Genomic DNA, 20,894 nt, shown 5'->3' with positions numbered 1-20,894 from the left:
TTGACACATAGTAACTGCACTAGTTGGGGTGGGCATTTAATAATGGGGGTAACTGTTGAATTGCTATGTTGTGTACTTGAAACCCATATATAATACTGTATGTCAACTATACTTTTAATTTGAAAAATACAAAAAAAAGCAAAAAGAAACCATTAAATGACTTGGGCAGTGAAGTTGTGGGAGAGGATGCAGCTCTTCACCAGCTTCCCCTTGATTTCCAAGCCTCAGACTATATATCACCTGCCCTTTTCCTCAATCCACTACCTTTCATATGCTGAATTCGAGCTTTTATCTATCTCTAGGCAGCAAGCAATTCAAAAGATCACCGGACAGAGTTGCACTTGCTGGCCTTCCTGCAGGGGCGAATGTGAAATTATGTGCCACTGGCCAAAGGCAGGGAGTGTTTTTGGATTCACTGTGTCAGAAGCAGTCGAGGAGCCTCAGGGGAGCAATGTGCTGAAGCCCCAGTCTGGAGAGCAGAGAACAGCAGACCGCAGTTCCTGCTCCTAACAACCTACCAACTCTTGCTGCCAGGTGGGGAGGGGCAGCCATCAGGTCAGAGAAAACCCCGGGGAGGCACAGCTTGCTCAGCACCATCCACGCTTTTGCACGCCGGCATTTGCTGCCTGCTCAGAGGGCTCCTTACCACCCCACCTCCCACCCCCACCACCCTAAGTGTTGCCTGGGCAAGAGGAATCTCTTAAGTGGGACTCTAGAAACATTTTTTGCTTTTTGGGAGTTAATACTTTCTTATAACAGTATGTCCATTACTTGAAATTCATACATTTGACTTGCAAAGACATTTTTAGCAATGCATTATGCACTCAAATGCCATCCTACCTGTCTGTGGTGCTCTTGCTACTCCTAGGATGGGATGCTCAGATGAGCAAGCTCAGTACTGGGGCCAGTGAATTCCCTGCCAAACCTTAGCCTTCCCAATCACCAGGGGAATAAGAGGGCCAATTTGCAAATCGGCCTGTTGAATGGAAGTGCTCTGTTTTCCATAGGTTTGCCCCTAAAAACATTTCCCCACCCCTGAGGATCCTGAGTTTTAGCTAAGTGCCAGTGTGAACCTGAGAAGTTCTCCTATCCTAAAACTGAATTTGTCATTTCACTTCATCATTTACAGATGTTCAACATAGAAATCTTTTAAATTAGTTTACATTTCAGCTCAAAAAAAAATTTTAGCTTCAGCATACCCTTATGTATTGGAAGCCCAATTAGAGACGTGTGTTTTATTTGACAAGAACAGAAATGAACTTCAAGAAGAATGTCTTGCAAGTCCAAGCTCTGGCATAGCACACACTTAAAAAAGCAAAGGATGCTGAGAGCCATAGGTAGGTATAAATTCAGTTCATGGAGAAGGCAGTAGTCCCTGGGAGTTGTCATTTTTCATGAGTAAGTCCTAGTTGACAAAACGCGAGAGTCAGTTGGTGAGGATTTCCTTAGGTCTGAGGAATGAGCACCGGGCCTTAAGTCTGGTGCCACCTTAGCAGGGGAGCACAGCCTGCCCTGAATGGCTTTCTGCTCTGCAGGCAGAGGACCTGAGGTTTAAGGTCAGTATATGTACTTATACTTAGATGCCCATAGAGATTTGAAACTTTTGACCTGGGAATGAGGTTGAAAGCCAATTCCTGTGGAACTGTTAACACCTTGCAAGGGGGTGTTAAAATTCTATTATGGAAGCAGCAGACTCATAGAACCCAAGAATGGATTAACAGTTACCAAAGGGAAAGGGACTGGGGAGCACGGGTGGGAAGGGAGGGAGAAGGGGGGAAAAGGGGCATTACAATTAGCAGACATAATGTAGGGGGACAGGCATGCGGAAGGCTGTACAACACAGAGAAGACAAGTAGTGACTCTATAGCATCTTACTACGCTGATAGACAGTGACTGTAATGGGGTATGTGGTGGGGACTTGATGAATGGGGGAGTCTGGTAACCATAATGTTGCTCATGTAATTGTAGATTGATGATACCAAACAAAAACAAATGTACATGAGGAGGGACCATAGTTTTTTTTTCATTTTTAATTGAAATAAAGTTGATAAACAATTTAAAAAAATTTATATTATGCAAAGGGCCTGTTTGGAGGAAGTTGCCTATGATTCTCCAGCACCAGGTGTGTTGGATATGGGTACAGTGACAGGAGTTGTGGCGATTGAAATTTTGAGATTGTAATTCTTATATATAGTCAACAAATTATAAAGTAGTTTCTCCAGAAATGATAAACTGGCCATGTGGAGAAAGAGAAAGTGTACAAGGCAGGAGAGGAAAGAATTTCTCATTCTGCACACTAAAATTTATCTTTCAGCTTGTACAATTATTTAGCCTGTCCCCATTACTATGGGTCTGTTAAAAAGGATTTGCCACATTCATTTTTTCAGTTTTGCCCTTTTGCTGGCTTGCCTTCCATAAAGCCATGAGGAATAAAAATTGTTTGCCAGGCAGTTTGAGATGAAGAAATTACAATGGATAGGATGTTGAACTTACTCAATGTTATATGTCAATTATATCTCAAAGCTGGGTGAAAAAAACCAAAACTGACAAAAAAAAACCCTTTTTAAAAAAGAAAAGCAGGAATTGTGTATGAGAAACAAATAGGTAGTTGCTGACTTAACATTCTGTATATTTACATCTTTCTTTGGTTTAGAAAGAGTTCAAGGTGTGTTTAAATGTGCAGTTAAATTCGGTGAATTTCTTTTTTTACCTAAGAGTACTTAGGGGCTACGAGGAGCCACCCTTGCCTTTTCTAAGCTGACCATGGCCGGGTGGATGTGGCCACGATCGTGGGTGTCTGGTTGTTAGTAACACGCAAAAGGGGAAGCCTCTTGACTTCAGGGCTGCTGAGTCCCTCCCGGACTGGCAGAACAGCAGTTTGACAGAGGGAAGTGGGCAGCCCTCGATCCAACACTCTCCCTGCCTTTCCAACTCTCACACATGAATCAGATGCTTCTACTTATAATGTAGATTAAAAAGTAATATATGAAACCTTAACTTGTGTTGACATGGTCCACATTTATTATTACTTTCCCTTTACAACCAGTAGGGGTGGCTGCTTTTCCATCATGGTTTTCTGTCAAGAGGCTTTCATCCTGCAGACCACCTCTGGTGGTTTCTCTTTGGATGTGAATGTGAATCATTACCAACAGCAAATTTCGTCCATCTATTAAAAATGACACCTTATGTAACAACTGGCTGTAAGCACTACCATATAAAGGATGTAAGTATTTGTTTAATGTCACACTAAATTAGCTTGATCTTTACCCCTAGTCATTTCCTTTTGGAATGATTGTTAGGCCCTTGCGTAATCCAAAACGGTCAGCCACATTGAGATCTAAAGTAACAGGCACTTTGAATCACTTTGAGCTTAGACATCAAGAGGCAGTGTACTTTAATTATATTTCACTGCAAATTCTAAGGTCTCTGTTCTCTCATCACTTCACTCCTCCTCAACCAAGATTATATAACCAAACCATGAACGAACATCCTGTCATTTTCATCATATTTACAAAACCCCCAAACTCACTAAATGGTATACTGTAAAGTCAATGTATTGATAATTTTGATGCTGTGAGAGGCAATATGATATGATACGATGTGGTGGTGAAGGGCACCAACTCTGATTAATTTATATAATTTAGAACAATCCCTGGTTTAGGTAAGTGCTATCTAAGTGTTTATTAACACTTTTTTGTCTTTCAAAGGAAATGAGTCCCTGGTGCACCAGCCCTTTCATGCCATGCCACATGCACTGGTCCTTACGACTTACCTCATCGTCCTACTCTAAGACATGTTATGACAGCACATCTGGTCTATAGGGAGACTGAATTTTTTTTTAAATGAAGGCATCTTAGCCAGCTTTCCTTAAGGGATTGTTTTCATGGTTCTTGGAGATATGATTTGAATTTTTCTTCCTTCAAGTCAGCCCAAGTGGCTGATAGTATTTTGGATAACTGTCTCCCAATGGTTGGTTTAACTCCTCAGTCTTTGGTGGCTTTTGAGAGACGATACGAAAAAGAACAGCAGCTCACCAAATCGGCTAGAAATCACCATCGATTTGATGGAAAGCTTTTCTGGTTTCACGTGTTTAACTAAGGAAAACCCAACATATCAGTACTGGCAGGAGTTCAGAGAAGTAGAGTGTGTTTCTAAAATATTTACTGTAAATATCACATGGTTACAAAGCTACAGAAACACATAGTATCATAGTACCAAACTTACATAATTAAATTCCATTCTTATTCTTAATATAACTATCATAGTTTCTTAAAAACACAAGTATCATCCAGATCGTGAAGAAAGAATGCAGTTGTTTATATTCAAACATATCAAAGTGTTTCTAATGTGGAAAGCTCTATCAGGGAAACACTTCAGCCACTTTTCTTCTCCAGAGGTTACAGACAATGTCATTTGATATTTTTACGGACTGCATTTCAAGACAGTCATCACTGCCTCTTGCCATTGCCTCTAGCAGGCAGTACCAAATTTTACAAAAAGGTTGAAACTCCTGAGTTTGCAGTTTCTATTGTTTGCAACATAAGAGCCCAAATAATGCAGGCAAAGTAGCTCAGACTGAATAGGAAAATTTGGGCTCCAGAACTTTTGTTCCCAGAAGCACCATGGTGCTACCTCTACCGTGACAGGGAGGAAATGAGCCAAGGCCAGTTGCAAGCCAGTTAAACAGGTGAGGTGAGAAGTTCAAGGATGACTCCCATGGTGATGCCAGGGAAGATAAGGAAAAGAAGAACCCAAAGACACAGGTTGGGAGTTAGAAGTCCTGCTCAGGCAACCCAGAGAGGATAGGTGAGTTGGCATCACTGTTTTTAAGCAATGGCTGACGGCTGACGAGTAATCAGGTATTTGTGAATTAGAGGCTACCTGATTCTCAAAATTGGAAGGTGAGGGAATTACGGAAAGTTCTCTAGTCAATAGAAGTAATTGGCCATTAATGCAAACTATTCTTCATCTTTTCAAAAAAGAGTGCTTATTTTCAATGCAAATAAAAAGATTTATTTTGAAAAAAAAAAAGGGCATGAGGATAAGTATCTCTCTTGCAGGATGCTAAAGAATAGTAAACCATGCTTTTAAATAAGCACAACCTGTGTTCATTTGTCACTTCTGAGACTCTCCCTTAGTAAATAATAATTTTGTTAAATTTTAAGGGTCACAGGTAAAATGCCTCAGACCTAATATTAAATTCCAGGTTAAACATGGGTTTGCTCTTTTTCACAAATTATTGCTCTGCCTTGGTAAATAAAATGGACAGGAAACAGAATGGGACCTGGGGTGCCAGGAAACATTTCTTTAGCGTATTATGAGAAAAAGCTTTTTTTCTTTGTCCATTCTGAACTTAATTTTTTTCTATGTAATACTGATATATTTAACAATTCATAAAAAACATTAAGCTTTTACATGAAAATACAAGCTTAATATAGCCCTATAATTTTCAAAAGAAACCTTGTAAAATATGATGAATATACGTGCATGAACACTAAAACAGGTGAAGTACTAAAATGGTTGAAAGATCATTCAACATTCAAATGGAAATGCAGCATTACACAAAATAAATATCCAGGAGCTTATATCCACAAATTGATCGTTATTCTGATTTAGATTCTTTTTTCCAGTTAAGATTTTTACTATATAATTTATTATAATAACCTTACAAGTTAAGCATATTAACTAATTAAAAACAATTTAATCTGTTGAAATAACACAATTCTCAGTATTTTGCAGCATATTTTAATCTATAACATGTAAAACTGTCATTTTGCAAGAAATACACATCCTGTAACTAACTGCTCAATTAACTTCCTTTTCACTGTTTAAAAAAATCAGAATTAATAGCATGAAAAGAAACAAGTTAATCTTATTTTGGAGATAATTTTATTGCCTTAGCTTTTGGGCTTTGGCAATAAATATCTTGTTTTAATATATATCATATAACTTAAATATTGTATTTACAAAATATAAAACTTTTATCAGCAAAATAATATACAAAATACTGTCTTTACATATTTAAAAGGGGTTTTTCCTTACAATGTATGAGAGCCCTTTATATTTTTACCATTAATTTTCCCACATGCTTTTAGGATCACTTCCTCTCCCATTACTTGAGAGCTTTTTAATAGTGGCAACTGGTCTATGATTAAAGTATAAAGCCAAAGATCAAAGATTGAAATTTTTCTAGATAAGTTCTCCTGGTTTAAGGCACTTAAAAATCTAATACATTTTACTTTTTACATTTTGATTCTTTCATTTTGTCATAAACATCTCTAACCAACCCCCTTTTTAGAGATATTGTATCAGTTATGAACTTTCTTTTTAATTGCCCTTCTTTTGAAATGCATAAAGGGTAAGTAAGCATTCACCTCTTCTGTTAACTTCTCAACATCTGTTTCTATGCACAATTTGTATGATTTCTTCATCTAAAATACTGAGAAAATAAATGAGATTCATGTTTAAGAATAAGTGGTAATAACTGATGTTCACCTACCACTATTGAGTTCCATAGTCAAGGATCATATCCTAAGTGTGGACCAGGTCTCCCAGCAGGAAGGCGCTTGCCTATTCTTTCTTGCTTAGGAGACGGGTATCTTACTTGCATGTCGCTAGATATTCCCAAACCACCAAAAGATGAACCCAGATCTTTCCAACTTTAGAATCTCAAGAAATCCACATGCTCGCTGAGTGACTGGACGTCGATCAGGTAAAGGGAACTCTGAGAGAGGCCCACAGATCTGAGAATTTCGAAGCAGGAGTCAACTTCACCAGCCCTGCACAGTGAGAGGCACCCTCAGGGGAGCAGTCCTGTGGTCCGTCACTGAGGAGTGTTTTCCAGTGCCGGCCGGCGTGGTTACTTGCAAGTGTGGACGTCAGTCATGCTTTCACACCTCCTGCAGCGAACATAGCAGCACCAGATAAACTTGCACTCACACCTCTCCACGTGCCTGACCACGTGGGTGTTGTAGCCACGGCCACAGCAGAGGAGGTTGCAGCCATCAGCGCCCTCTGACGTTCGGTTGCATTCTCTGCCTCGGGTCCCTGGGATGCCTAGTTTCTTATCCTCTACGCAGTAATTGGGGGATTTATTAATGTAGAGCAGATCATCCTTACGAATCGGCATTTTCCTCTGATCTTTCTCTTTCCTGCGCATTTTCCTCTTTATTTTGTCCGAGATTTGGACACTGTTTTCATATTTATCTTTCAACAAATGGCCTGTCTTTTCAAAAGAAGACATCGTTTTCCAGCATGTTTTCACAGCACAGGAGCCGGAAACTCCGTGGCAGCGGCAATCTACTGACATCAACTTGGCAACCGCCTGAAACCAACAGGAAGCTGCGTTAAGTACATTCATGAAGTCTTTTACTCAACAACAAAGCATGACTCACCTAATCACTTAACTTTCTGGGTCTGTTTCCAACCATAAAAATGATGGTTTTAAACATAGAGGATCTTTAAGATTGCTTAGGGTTCAAATGTCTTGTCCATCTGACTGTGCGGAGCAAAGCTTTCTACATCGAATTTAAAGTAGTAGACCCAGGCTAACATGTTATCAAAGATTATATAACAAAGGGAAACTACTAATTTCTAATCTGCTGTTTAATTCGGGGTATGAGAGGCGGTTCATGCATGTCCCCATGGTGCTGATACCACTTAGCACCTTGCTACTCCGAGCGCAGTTCACCTGGCAGAAGCACCAGTGGCATTTGTGAGAAATGCGGGTTCTCAGGCCCTACTGCCAACCTATAGTATCAGAATCTGTTTTAATAAGATCCTCAGGGGATGCCTATGCACATTACATTTCAGGAAAACAGAGAGCATAGTCCTTAACTCATTATGCATAGAAACATCTGTGCAACTTTACAAATACTCAGTGCTTGAACCCCTGAGACTGTGATTTAGTTGGTGGAGGTGGGACACAGGCAGTGGTACTTCTCTCCAAAGCTGCTCAGATCATTCTAATGGGCATCCAAAAATGGAATCTACAGAACTGAGAGTTCTCAGGTTTGATAACTGAAAAATTCAGTACAATTACAGGGTTTTGGGGGGACATGGTATCTCCCAGGCACAGACCACATAAGAAACCCTGACTAATCAACTTCAGTTGGTCGAAAGGAGAAGGGGCTGCAGAGTGTGGTTGCTCCCAGCAAATTCTTCCCCTCTTCTGGAAAATTAATTCAAAACATATGTCCTATTCTTGATGGATCAGTAGCACCATCCTAACATAGAAAAGGGATAATATTTATATGAGTTTTCAATCCTAAATGCTGAGTTTGGTCTATTCAGACTGAAGAATTAGATGAGATTACATGTATCTGTAAGAGCCCACTGCCTGACACACATTAAGGTCTAAATAAATGCCCCTTTGCCCTGAAGAAGGTCCAGTGAGAAGTGAGATAAAATTTCAAATGGGGCTAATAGTGCAAAACAAATACAGAGATTTCAAAAGTTTTAAGGTTCTAATCTTACATACCAGGCTAGTCAGCATAGCTCCCCTCAATCCCCAGAGGATGGCAGAGCAGATTAATAAATTGTTGGGACTAGATGCAGAGGTGACGTTCTGTCAACATGCTGGGTAAAATGAAAAACTGACCCATCCATTCCATAACTTGGAAATTATGTGTATAATCTCAGTTGAGTAAGGAAAAACCTCACAGCTTAAATTCCACTTACCATTCTTATCAAAACTATAAAATGACAAGGGTTTATACTTTGCTATTTTGTACCAAACCTGACACTGGACATGTTTGTTGAATGTTACATTTCCAAGCAAATTAACAAAAGTTTCTTAACTATCTGATGAGACTGAATATTTCAAACAATTTATAATATTTACAACCTTGACTGAGAGTGTATGGTATTGATTTGTGCAATATTTGATACTTATTAATGTATAAAATAATAAACAGAATATTTAACCCCTGTCCTTTATTTTATATAGCACACGTGCTCTTTCTGAATTCATAAAACTGAGAAGTGAGTAGATATGTCTATTTCTTATTAAGTCAAGCAAAAGATTCTTTTCAATGATATGAAAACAATTTATAAAGTATGGCACACAAGCTTATTTGGTTAAATTTATGGCATTTGATATTCACAAAGCCTTCAATTCTTACAATGTCTCCAGGCAAATAAATGTTCAGATTAATGAAAACTGCCTTCTTTTGTTCAGATTTTAAGAGCCTGAAGGATATGATAAAAAGAGAATGCAAGCAATACTAGGTAATCACAAAACAAAACTGTCCAAGGAGAGCCAAAAACCTAAGAATGTATGTTTAATGCATTTAAACTAGACCAACAGCCCATAGTCTTTGCTTTGTGATTTAAAGCTGACTCTCCCTCAGGAGCTTGTCTGAAGAGCCAACTTTTTCCTTTATTAACTAGTTCAGGCATCACAGTGTTGCCAATTGCAAATGGATGACAGAATAGAAACCAAATACTTACTGAATGGTTAATCCAGATCACTTAAAACAGTTTTAACTCATCTTCTATTGGTAATCTGAATCTGGAGGAAGTAATAAAGACCACTTTCTTAAACAAGAGAGAGAGTCCCTGCTGGGAGGTCCATGGTATTGAGAGACCATGATCTGGCTGGGTTCTCCTCTAAATCCTGAGCCCACAACAGTGCTGGACCACAAGAGTAACACACTACTTTGCAAGTTTGAAAGATAAAAAGAGAAACTGATTTTCCAATCCAATGATAGCAACTGCTGACTCTATATCAGAATTTGGGGGAGATTTTCCTGCCATAGAAAATGAGAAAATTTTAAATGCCTGGAGTTAACTATAACTTCTCAGGGATAATATTGTTCAGAAGTTTTATTCTATTACCTTTCCATTCTATTACCATTTGTCCTTAAAAATAAGTATAAGAAATAGTATTTTTATCATATATGCATATACACATATATATATAAAATATATATATATAATCTAGGATAGAAAGACAAACATCAAGGAGAATCCCAATAACTTGACATGCAATTTAAATAATTATAGCATCATAATATCTCAGGGAAGAAACTTGGGCAAATAGGGTTAAAATAAAGCAGTGTAATCACCACTAGGAGAATTTGATGAAATGCAGTGTTCACGGGCAGATACACACACACACACACACACAGTTTAAATCTGTAGAGCTCAGTCTCTCAGTGCACAGTCCATAAATTATTTTACTTGATTTAGTTTTATAAAATAAATATCTTGCACATAGTAGATAATGAGCATGTACTTATTTATCATTCCAATTTTATTGAAAAATAAGCAGCATGATCAAGACACTTATATAAGGAAAAAAAGTCTTTAAATAAATTTAAATGCAGCAGGATAATGTTAGTAGAACAGAGGGAAATGAAAGTGGAAAATGCAAGTGTATTTAAAGAAATTGCATGAGCATTCCCCCAAAAAGTATATTCTGGAGTGTTTTAGATCAGATTCTTAATTAATGTCAAATAACCATTCTGAGCTGCAGCGATAGTAGTCATTTTCTGCTAACAGGAAAAGTAAGAGCATAGCAAATGAATGAGTTGTGTGCGGTTATGAGAAAATTCTTTTCTCTACTCTAGTTGAGTTGTTAAGGTTTATAACGATATTAACAGAGGAATGTTTTGTTAACTATTGCAAACAGATGTGCACATTTTGGTGGAATATTTTTAAACTAAGGGAGAGCAATTAGGTAATATTTAATCTACTGGGCTCCTTGTGTTAAGTTTTGGTTGTTAATTTCTATGGAAGTGAAATAGGAAAGATGTATCATTAATACTTAATGTAAAAATAGAAACTGCTTCGGAAGTGGTCTACCGAGTGATTGGTCCCATAATTTTGACTCAGAGGCAGCAGCAGGCAATGATTGTTTTCCAGCATATTGCTTTATCCAAACTTAACAGAAATGGCAAAACAAAAAACAAAAAACAGTTGTGGAACATTTTGTTGACAAGTATTTCATTTTGTCTACTAACAAATGATCTATTTAAGTTTTTATGAAATTGTGATGTACAGTGGGATGGCTGTAAGAATTCTTATTTCTCTGACCCATTTTTTCCCCATTAGTCCAAAAATATATTTGAACCTGCTGAAAAGCAAAACACTTCTGTGTTGTTCGAGTACTTATAAATATTCTTGAAACAGGTCAGTGAAAACTTGGGGTCAGGCCCTTCCCACTTTTTTGAATTACTCATCATAAAACAAATTATGGGGTTGGGACATTTAAAAGTTTATGAGGTGGACATGGGAAGAATGGAAATATTTTGAGCACACCAAAAGAAATACCCATAAATATTCCAAGTCACATTATTCCCAGAAGTTCTGCCCCTGGAAGACATCAGATCATTCTGTTAGCCAATCACCATTCAGCAACATTATTCTTGGAGTCATAACTTTAGGAATGGTGTCAGAAACCAAGAGGGAATCAGAGTATTTAAGGTCAGCGGTTAGAAAATCATCTACCCTGCTCATAAGCACTACTAAGCGCCAGTACCCACATTTCTCTGAATGCTTTCCTACATTTTGAGTTTAGGATTTTGAGACAAGGAAAATCAACTCAATTGAATGCAGACCTTGAACTTTACTCAGAATAATATGCCTATTAGATTAAAATCCTAATTATCAAAATTGAAAATGGAGATGATTATTCTTCCATGTTAGATAATAATCTGGAAACCCGGTTGGTTTTTGTTGTACTGGTGGTGGTGGTGGGGTTTTTTTCTTGGCCACCAATGGAAAGAAAAATACAAAAATGTTTTGAATTGGAATACTTCGTGAGAAAAGACCAACAAAAATACGAGTGTAGTAGCCTCAAATCTCCAGGTATTATTTTGTAATATTTTAAGATTCCATCTAGATCAATGTGAAAAAACAATTTCAGTAGAGAAAACTCTGAAATGTACACAAAATGTGTATACATGCAGAGGCTGAATTATTGTCTGCGTAATTGGAATAAGGGCAAAAACCTCGGTAATGTGAGAAGATTGTTTTTTGCCAACAAGCGGTGGATTAAAATTGATGCCTCATAGTTCTATGTTTTTAATAAAATCAGAATATAAATAATAGTTTAAGATCAAAGTTAATAGTTACAGAGGCAAATATTGCTACTTATTTTGAAAAAACAAGATGGAATAAAATAAAACCACTGCCTAATACTACTAATAAAAATACATTTTAGAATACTTTTGGTATTTTTGTAAGTTCGGAGATGACTTTATTCAGGGAATTCATCATAAGAATTTCCAAATTTTGTTTCTGGTTAAAAATTTTTCATCTCTACCAGATTATTTAAAGAATGTCTAAAGAAGAGTTAAAGTCTACATAGATAATAAACATTCATTTGAATCGTTTCTTGTTTTCTAATATATTAATCTGACAATGTTTTTCTTTAGAGTTTTAAAGAACACATTAATTACATTTAACTTCCTTTATATTAGTGTTAGAAATAATAAAAATTCCTTTATTGGATAACATTTAAATTAAAGCAAAAACTCATTCATTCAATTTTTTTAAATGTAAAACGTCGAGAGAAGGAGTACATAAGTGTGGGGTTAGGCAAGAGTTACTTTAGTAGTGAGATAAATAAACTTTTTAAATTTCTAAACAAAAATATGAAAAGCTGCATTGTTGTTTACTAACTTTCCTTTTTTCTATTTTGCCATTTTGAATTAAAACTTGAATTGAAAATTCAAATTTGAATTTGAATGTTATGGTGATATATTTATTGCATGTTCTGTGTATTTTAACCCAAAGTAGTTAAGTAAAGAAAACTGGCTAAAAGTTGCAACTATTCTGAGTGGGGTGCATTTATTCACTTTTCAAAAATGTAAAACAAATGCAACATATACTTTAAATATTCCTGAGAGATACTGTAACTTGTGTTAATTTATTTCAGGAGAATGTGGCAGATTGTAATGACTACTTTGGGACCTTTACAGGTCATTGGATATTTATAATAATATAGGATATGTACTGGTATTCCTGCCATGAAAAGATTATTACAACATAGAAAAGATATATTTAAAAGGTTACAACTGTTTTAAGAAAAGTCACTATGAATTGCCATGTATTTCAACTATGTTGTAGAACTCAAACTTTATTGTGTCAATATTCATTAAGGTAAGTAATAAAAATTAAATTAAGCTGTAAGTTTACTCCATTTTAATAAAACTTAGTATAAAAAAGTTAATTACATGGTGGTTCTTCAAATTTGTCTCCCCCTCAATCTTTCATATATCTGTATTTTTAAGTATCCATGTGTTTAATATATCTCTAGCTTCTTTACATTTACTTTTATCAGTTTTCACAATGAATCTATACTGCTTTATAAGAAAATAACTATTTTCCCTTAAAAAAATTTTGTTTTACAAAAAAGTATTAATTAAGAGTTGTGTATTCCCTAATGTATTCAAGAATGCTTTGCTAGAGAATGTAAGGAGAGAACTGCTACCATGTTTAGGAGACATTGCCTGCTAAAAAACAGATTCAAAAAAATTATCAAAATTCAATTTGAGGAAAATTAATTTGATTCCATCCTATTAGAAAGGCAGATACTGTAGCTCTTATTCCAATCCAGCTCTGCCACTAACCAACTAAGGAGGTAGACACTGAATGAAACAGCAAGCACTTATACATCTACTATTTACAATTATTGTTTTAAGTATACAAAGTATACAGTTACAAGTAATTTCTATTACAAGATTAAACTCATATCAAATGAAGAACTTAAACTAAATCAATGTGGTCAGTACAGGCTCATGAAAGAATATATATATATATATATACATACATATATACACACACACACACATATATGTAAAATATGAACTTAGTTGTACATATATAAGAAAGATACATATACAATAATACAGTGTGTGTGTATGTGTGTGTGTGTTTCTTAGACTGCAAGTGTTTGGATAGATTTATCCAGAGTGTAATCCTAGTGTTATCACCTAGAGGCACTGGATTTCGATTCCATTTTCTAATACATACCTGTCTTCCAGCTTCATTGTTATGTAGGTTCATTGCTAACATTACTTTGCTTTCTTTTCCTGTGGTGTTTTTGATGGGAAAATCTAGAAACTTTCTGCTGAACCACATGCCATACTGGACATCATCGGAGCAGCCCCCCCAGTGCCAGCCTTCACTCGCTGAGCCACCATTCTGCAAGGTGGTGTCACAGGAACATTCCGTCATGTTGCCTGCACTGCATGACCTGGTCACAGAATGCACCAGGCCTGCAGCCATCACGGCATAAATAAATGCTGTTTCCTTGGTGCCTAGAATAAAACATAAATTGCTAAATGAAAGAGCCATACCACTGTTTGTGTTCATAACAAAGCCTCCTACTTGATCCTCTTAGCAAGGAAGCAATTTTTAATTGCTTACAATGAATGGATGCTTTAATGAGTATGTATTCAGAAAGGATAATTTCATGTTCCAACCTTTTTAAAAAGCAACATTAATATTCAATATGGCACTTGTGGGTTTTTCATATATTGCATGTCATAAATTGTCCTCATACCTGAACATCATGTTTATTTTTCAAATTTGAAATGTATGTTGTTAATACCCAGTTCACTGCTTAATTCACAATAAATTTCAGTAAATACATGTTGAATTTAAAATCCTTTCCATTCAAACCATACATAGTAACACAATGCCCAGAGGTGTCTGGATGACCTTTCTTTTTAAATTTTAAATGTCTTCTCACAAAACACAAGTCAAAAAATTTGGTGTGATTTTTGTTTGTATAAATAATACATGTCAGAACGCATATTAAAATTAAGCAAAGACCAAAGCAATTAATAGATAGCCGTTACAGTTTACTTTCACACCAAAGGCTGGTCTTTTTTTTAGGATATCATGAATAAAAATCACTAATATTAATATGAAACAAAAAGTATTGTATATTATAGCACTAGCTAAGCTTCTTATAGTCTTAAAACCAATGAAAGATAATTGAAATATCACCAGCAAAAAAAAAAAAAAACGTTGCGGAAAACTATTAAATATGTATTTAGTACACCTGCAATGAAGTTAGAGCTTTAGAGCTAAACTCTCTAGGAATTAAAGTCCCATTAAAACATTAATAAAATGGCCTAGAAGAGACACAGCAGGAGACTTTATTTTCTTTCAAGATGTTTAGATTGGAGTAGAAACAATTTCACGCCCGTTGTCCAGTAAACCTTTTCTACAGCTGATGCCTCTGTGTTTCAGCAACTGTGAAGAACCCATCTTTTTTTTTTTTTTTTTTTTCTGCAGGGGGTCAGGGCTCCTTCGAAAGGGTGTGCCGGCCAAAACGCAGCGGGGCAAATAAATGCAATGCTTTGGCGGCGGTGTGTGTAGGGTCCGGGTGGGGAAGGGTCAGAGGAGGAGGGAGAAAGGAAATGGAGGTGAAAAACAACAACGAATCTTTCGGCGCCCACTTCCTAAAATTCTTTGAATCTGCTGATATTCCTGGAACAATCCTGGTTCCCGGTCCCTTCATCCTGAGCGAGTCACCAGACACGTGGAAGTGGAACTTTGTTTCCCTGCAGCTTCCCGCGCCGCGGTGAGCGCAGAGAGAGCAAAAAGCTGGAGAAAAGAGCGCAGAGGGGGCAGCCAAGCAGCAGTGCTCGCGCTAGCCGCACGGTGGGTTGTCCAGGACAATCCCTTTTAAAATCACCGTTATTTCGTCTCCTGGGCGTTCTGAGAAGCCACGAACTTGGGGCTTCGCTGCAATTAGCCGCCCGTCCAGGGCTCGGTGCGCAGCAGAGCCGCTTAAATCAAAGCAGATGCGGCAGCAGCGTTCCCGGCGGCCGACGCCGTGTTTCTCCAGCTGGTCCCCCACGGAGGGGGGCGCTGTGAGGTCCCAGGGGTCGGCGGGGGCATGTGTCAGAATTTCTCTCCAGCTCCGGCCGGCGCCGCGAGAAGGAGGAAGACCCGCAGCTCCCAGCGCCGTGCTCTGGGCCTGGGGAGTCGCCCCCTCCGGCACCGCACCTGCACCCGTCGCCCCCAGTTCCCGTCCAATAAAGGCCTCTTTTGGGATTTAGAGCGCGATGGAACCACGCCAGCACTATTTACTTCATTTACAGGAATTGGGGGTGTTGTCGCCCTCCGTCCCGCGTCAGCCCCGAGGGTCCCGGGGACTCACCGCTGCTCAGCTCGTAGCCAAAGAGGGGCTTGGTGACCGGCGGGGCGGCGGCGGCGGCGACCAGGCAGTTCCATCTCTCGTGTCGGAACTGGTTCCTGCACTCCTGAATGCCCAGCCGGGCGCCCTCGCCGATGCCCGGCAGCAGGTATGGTTTCCTCTTGCACAGCTCCTTCTGGCGGCTGTTCAGCGGCAAGTTGGCGCAGCCCAGTTTCTCCGGAACCCCGAAGGGGGCGATGCCCAACCACCTGTAAGACACGGCCGCCCCTAGCGTAAGCCGCTCCCCTGCCCTCCTCCTCAGTCTCAGACGTTTTGCCGAAAATTAGGTCACCCGCCTTAGGGTCCGGGCTCCCCTCCCCCGCCGCAGCTGTAAGTTCCCCGAGGCTGGCCGCCCCTATTGCCACATACCCGTGCACCCCTACTGCCCCCACACTCACATCCAGTTTCCTTGGGCTCCGCAGGGGAACAGCGCGAGCAGGGCTGCCCACAGCGCACACAGGCGGGACAGTCCCAGGAGCGCCGCTCTGTCCATGGTCCCCGCATGGAGTCCCCCAGCCCCGGCCACTCCTCCTGTGATCTCCCCACCCAGGGGCCCGCCAGGCCAGAGGTCAGTTCCCCAGCACCAAGTTGTCGCTCGCCCTCTTTCTCCCTGCAGACAGTATAAAAAGTAGGCCAGCAGCGGTAGAGGCTCTCAGCCGCCGTCCCCTCGCTAGCAGGCCGCAGGGTGAAGAGGTGGGGAAAGTAGCCTGGGGCGCTCCTCTCGCGCGGAGCTGGAGGTGTGCTGGAGATGCAGGAGCGGCCCTCGCATTCCAAGGTGAGAAACTTCTGTTGCTGTAGCTGTGGCTCCATCGCCCCCGGCAGCTCCTCGCATCTCCTCCCCCTGGCCGTGCCGGGAGCCTGATTGGCCCAGCTGCGGCCCGCATCGCATCCTCCCGGACCTCAGGCTCCCATTGGCTGCGAGCGGGCCCCTCAGGGGGCGCTCGGGCCGCCGCTCGCCGACCGCGCGTCCAGACACGGGCGTGTTCCTGACCTTTTTCCTCCGGTCGCAGCCCCTGGAGAGCGGGTCTCTGCGGGAGGGGGACTGATTCCACCTGAGACTGATAGCGACGCTTCTGTCTTAGCCACCCTGGGTGAAGGCGTGGGTTGAATGGGAGATGTTGGAGTTCCACCCATTCCGGTCGCTTTTGGATTAATTACCCTCTGGGTGGAGTGGCTGGAAAATCTCACTGCCCCCGTTTCTTTCCTGTCCTTCACCTCACAGGAGAATAATCTTTTGAGTCAGAGTTAGTACCAAACAAGTTGACCTTTCAAAACCCTGCTGGAGGTCTCAGTGTGTCAGGAGACTTTAGGGGCCAGAAGACCGGCCAAACGCTGTCTGGCTAGAGAGCATTGTCATTTCTGCAGGCATTGATTTTTTTAGCGAAAGGAAAGGTTCCAGCCTACCATCTAGTCTACCACATTTAAATGTGTTGCGTGATTCCGTTTTCCCGATTTGTCTTTTTCTGTGGCTCTTGAGAGCACTGTCGGAAGATGGAGGGCAGAGAAAGAAAGTGAGAACTATCTGGAAAGCTCTAGAATGGATGTGGGTCGGGTCCTCATCCTTCTCTCCAGTCCGCACGAAGCCTCTCAGGGAGACCTTGGACAGGGCTACACAATGAAGACAAATTTTTATAACTTATTAAACACCTATTCTGTGCCCAGTACTCTAGGCATTTATGAAGACAAGATCCTTTCCCCCAAGTGCACAAATCAGCCACGGAGACAAGTTTAAAACAAAGAAATTTGAGAGTGTCGATGAAAAAAATGTGGAATCAAATGAGGTGGAGTATAATATAGCATACAGTGAGAGTGTAGAATCAAGTGGAGCCGAAGAGTTCGGAAGCAGAAGGTCATGGTATCTCATAGCAGCTCGGGAAGGTTGGTTAGCTAGACCTTTTCAGGATAGAAGACTGCTGGGGGAGCTTTGAAGGCAAGGGGGACACGCTTAGCTGTGGTATCGGAAAGCCCTGCCTCGCTTCGTTTCTGGCATTCCCTGCCCCTCAGAGGACTTCTGAAAGGTTAGTAAATTATCAGGGTGGGTGTATCAGCTTAATTGGTGCCAAAATCCAGACTTATTCAAATAAGAGATGGGCTTTACTTGCTTTACCCTCAAATAAAGAATTTTATTTGCTCATGTCTCCAATATCAGCCCAGAGCAATAAAAGCTCACTGAAATTCCCATCCTATTCCATTCATTCCTTTATCTAACAAATATTTATTGAGTGAACACTATGTACCAGGTCCTGAAGCCACACTGTAATTTTTAGACAGTCAAGTTGATGATAGGGTATAGTTCCTGATCCAGAAATATTTTGGCTAATGGCTAGTGGCCTCTCTGGAAATCAGAGCCTTCATCCAAGTTCACTTTATTCTGTGAGCCTCTCCAGGGGAGATCATGGAGCATTTATTGCTGTACCCCGGCCACCAGCCCAGTACAAGAGATCTTGGTTTTGAATGCAATATATCTAGTGGATTAACATGATGAGGAACGTCCTGAGCAGGTACCTAAGTGGCCTAAATGATGAAATTCATGAAGAGACTTCCTTTTCAAAAGAATGGGGGAGGGGTGGGAAATCAATCTTGGGTGGGGGAGTGGAGAACATTAATACTTTAGGCTGATTTTAGGGTCAATAGTGGTAGATGTTTAAAGGAAGTTGTTGGATTTTTTTTTCATTTAAAAATATATATTGAGCCTCTCTTACGAGTTAAAAGTGGGAGATGGTGATGAGCTAAATGGTAGTGGAGTTTACATCCTACTTGTAAAGGCACATGAGCAAGCAATTACAGTACAGTGCAGTGAACAGGGGGTGTACAGGGTGCCATGGACAGACATGGGGGGTTATCTTCATCTAGTTTGGAAGTGAGGGGGCGGTCACTTGAATGTTGCCTTCATTGTTACTTTAGGGATCCAGCACTGTCCAGGCATCCAGATAAAACCTTTAGAGGAGTACTCAAGAGTATTCTATTCTTAGAGGCTAAGACCACTGGGTCAACCACTTTCAAGTCCAAGACACAGTATAAAGGCCTGAGTACCATACCTCTTTTGTACCACCTAAGTAAGGCCTTTAGGGTCATTCTGTCCATGCCACTGAAGCAAAGGAGACTTATTTGCAGGAGTTGATCCAGCTGAAGAAGTAGGCTTTTCATTCATTGACTAGACAATTGAGAGCCTACGTTGGGCCAGGCTTCGGGAACTTTCATGCACGGGGAGCCTCCTATGTGCCCCTGTGTTCTTTCCCTTTCTCTGTCTCTCTTTGCCTGTCTCTCTCTTCACACAAAATTTCAGTCCCCCCAAGGTTGATACTCATTTTATAGGTAAGGAAATTAATTCAGAGAGATTAAAAACTTACTCAAGCTCACTCAGCTAGTAAACAGTAGAGTAAAAAAATCAATCTTATTTTAAAGGCCTTGTTTTTTCCACTAGAACGTACTGCTGCATAATCTAACTCAAAACCTTTTTTTTCCCCTGATAAAATCCCAGAGCACTGGGCCTCAGGGTCTTAAGTTTTCTTCTGTGTCCCATGGCTCTTTATGTCACAGTTCAGACACATCTCCATCAAAAAAAGTTGTTCTGTCCTCTAAAGATGAACAAAAAACCATAGTGGGTGGGTCTCCTTTGAAGCAGCCTCCCTGAAGTGGGTCTCACTGAGGCAGATGTCAGCCTGCACAGACTTCCTTCCATCTTCCCACTCTTAGCTATCTGGTTTTCCTAGGCTGTGAGGAACAGCGTAAAGAGCAATGAGCTCAATTGGGTGGCAGGGTCTTTAGACAGCAGGTCTAATCTTGGGCAATTAAATGCAACTTTGAGCCTCACTTTTCTCACTTGTAAAATGATCAAAAGCTCTGTTTCAGATCCAAGTCTCAACTGGCGTTCCCATAAGGCTGTGGGGAGGGACATAGTGCGTGTGTGTGTGTGCGCGCACGCGCACGCGCCCTCGGCAACAAGAAGAACTGCATTTACTAATGGGCTTGGACTTCTGGTAGGAGGAAACCCTTGTCATGATAAGGACTTGTCTCCTTGAGAGGTGAGCCTCGTTCTCAGGGCAGCACACGTTAGAGATTTTCGGCCCCCATCTTCTATCTTCGGTTCTACTTTTGTTTCTGGATTTCAATTTACTATGAATCATTTTAATTGCAGAAATATTTGAAAATGATTGAGCTTTAAAATACATTGGAATCTTACCAGGTCATATGAAATTTTATTTAGAAGATAAAAGAAGTTAACAAGATAACAGGATAAATTTTATTTATCCTGGACTATGAAAGTGAGGAGCTCTTTCATAATCTAATCTATATCTCCTCTTAATATAAATTTCTACTTTTCAGTAGTGAGGATTTTGCTCTCTCTTCAGAGTTGAGAAATAAAGTAAATGATGGGTCAAGCTCAAAGATCTATACAACTACACATCTCAAATTCTTAGTATCTTTAGTGCAGGCATGAGCCTCATTTCCTATTTATTATTTTTGATTTTATAATTTGGAGAGAGGACAAAATATTAACTGACCAAAAAAATGTGACCTGGTGCTTACTGTGTCGTGCAATTGTTCTAAGCTTCAGGTGCCCATATCTATGTGATATTGTAAAGATCATGCCATTCTCTGTCCACAATGAGAGCCAGTATTATGTCACCTCATGATCTGAACCCAGCTACCTAAAATTTGATTAACACTGTTAAGAAAAGTGCCATGTGCCTTGAAGTTTGCACAGATTCCTGAGGCATCCTGTAGCTTCCTG

At 40.1% G+C, this 20,894-nt stretch overlaps 1 protein-coding gene across 1 annotated transcript; it reads right to left on the bottom strand.

The window, feature by feature from the left end:
* Positions 1 to 2,536: 2,536 nt before the first annotated feature.
* On the bottom strand, positions 2,537 to 17,192 carry WNT16 (Wnt family member 16). Its single transcript, XM_036905665.2, has 4 exons — positions 16,558 to 17,192; positions 16,124 to 16,368; positions 13,981 to 14,267; positions 2,537 to 7,324 (listed from the first exon to the last, which is right to left on the bottom strand). The coding sequence occupies exons 1-4, from the start codon at positions 16,650 to 16,652 to the stop codon at positions 6,860 to 6,862; spliced, it is 1,092 nt and encodes a 363-aa protein (XP_036761560.2). The 5' UTR covers positions 16,653 to 17,192; the 3' UTR covers positions 2,537 to 6,859.
* Positions 17,193 to 20,894: the final 3,702 nt, after the last annotated feature.

The sequence above is a fragment of the Manis pentadactyla genome, chromosome 7 (genome assembly GCF_030020395.1).
Source record: "Manis pentadactyla isolate mManPen7 chromosome 7, mManPen7.hap1, whole genome shotgun sequence".
Lineage (NCBI taxonomy): Eukaryota > Metazoa > Chordata > Mammalia > Pholidota > Manidae > Manis > Manis pentadactyla.
The sequence above is the reverse complement of the archived record's forward strand: the minus strand, read 5'-3'. Positions and strand labels throughout refer to the sequence as shown.

What these genes read in the sequence shown, in the direction of transcription:
- WNT16 (XM_036905665.2), bottom strand. Translation starts at nt 16,652, where the DNA reads ATGGACAGAGCGGCGCTCCTGGGACTGTCCCGCCTGTGTGCGCTGTGG. An exon ending in GGAGCCCAAGGAAACTGGAT is followed by an intron (nt 16,369 to 16,557) that starts GTGAGTGTGGGG and finishes CGTGTCTTACAG; the next exon opens with GTGGTTGGGCATCGCCCCCT. An exon ending in TGGCTACGAGCTGAGCAGCG is followed by an intron (nt 14,268 to 16,123) that starts GTGAGTCCCCGG and finishes GTTTTATTCTAG; the next exon opens with GCACCAAGGAAACAGCATTT.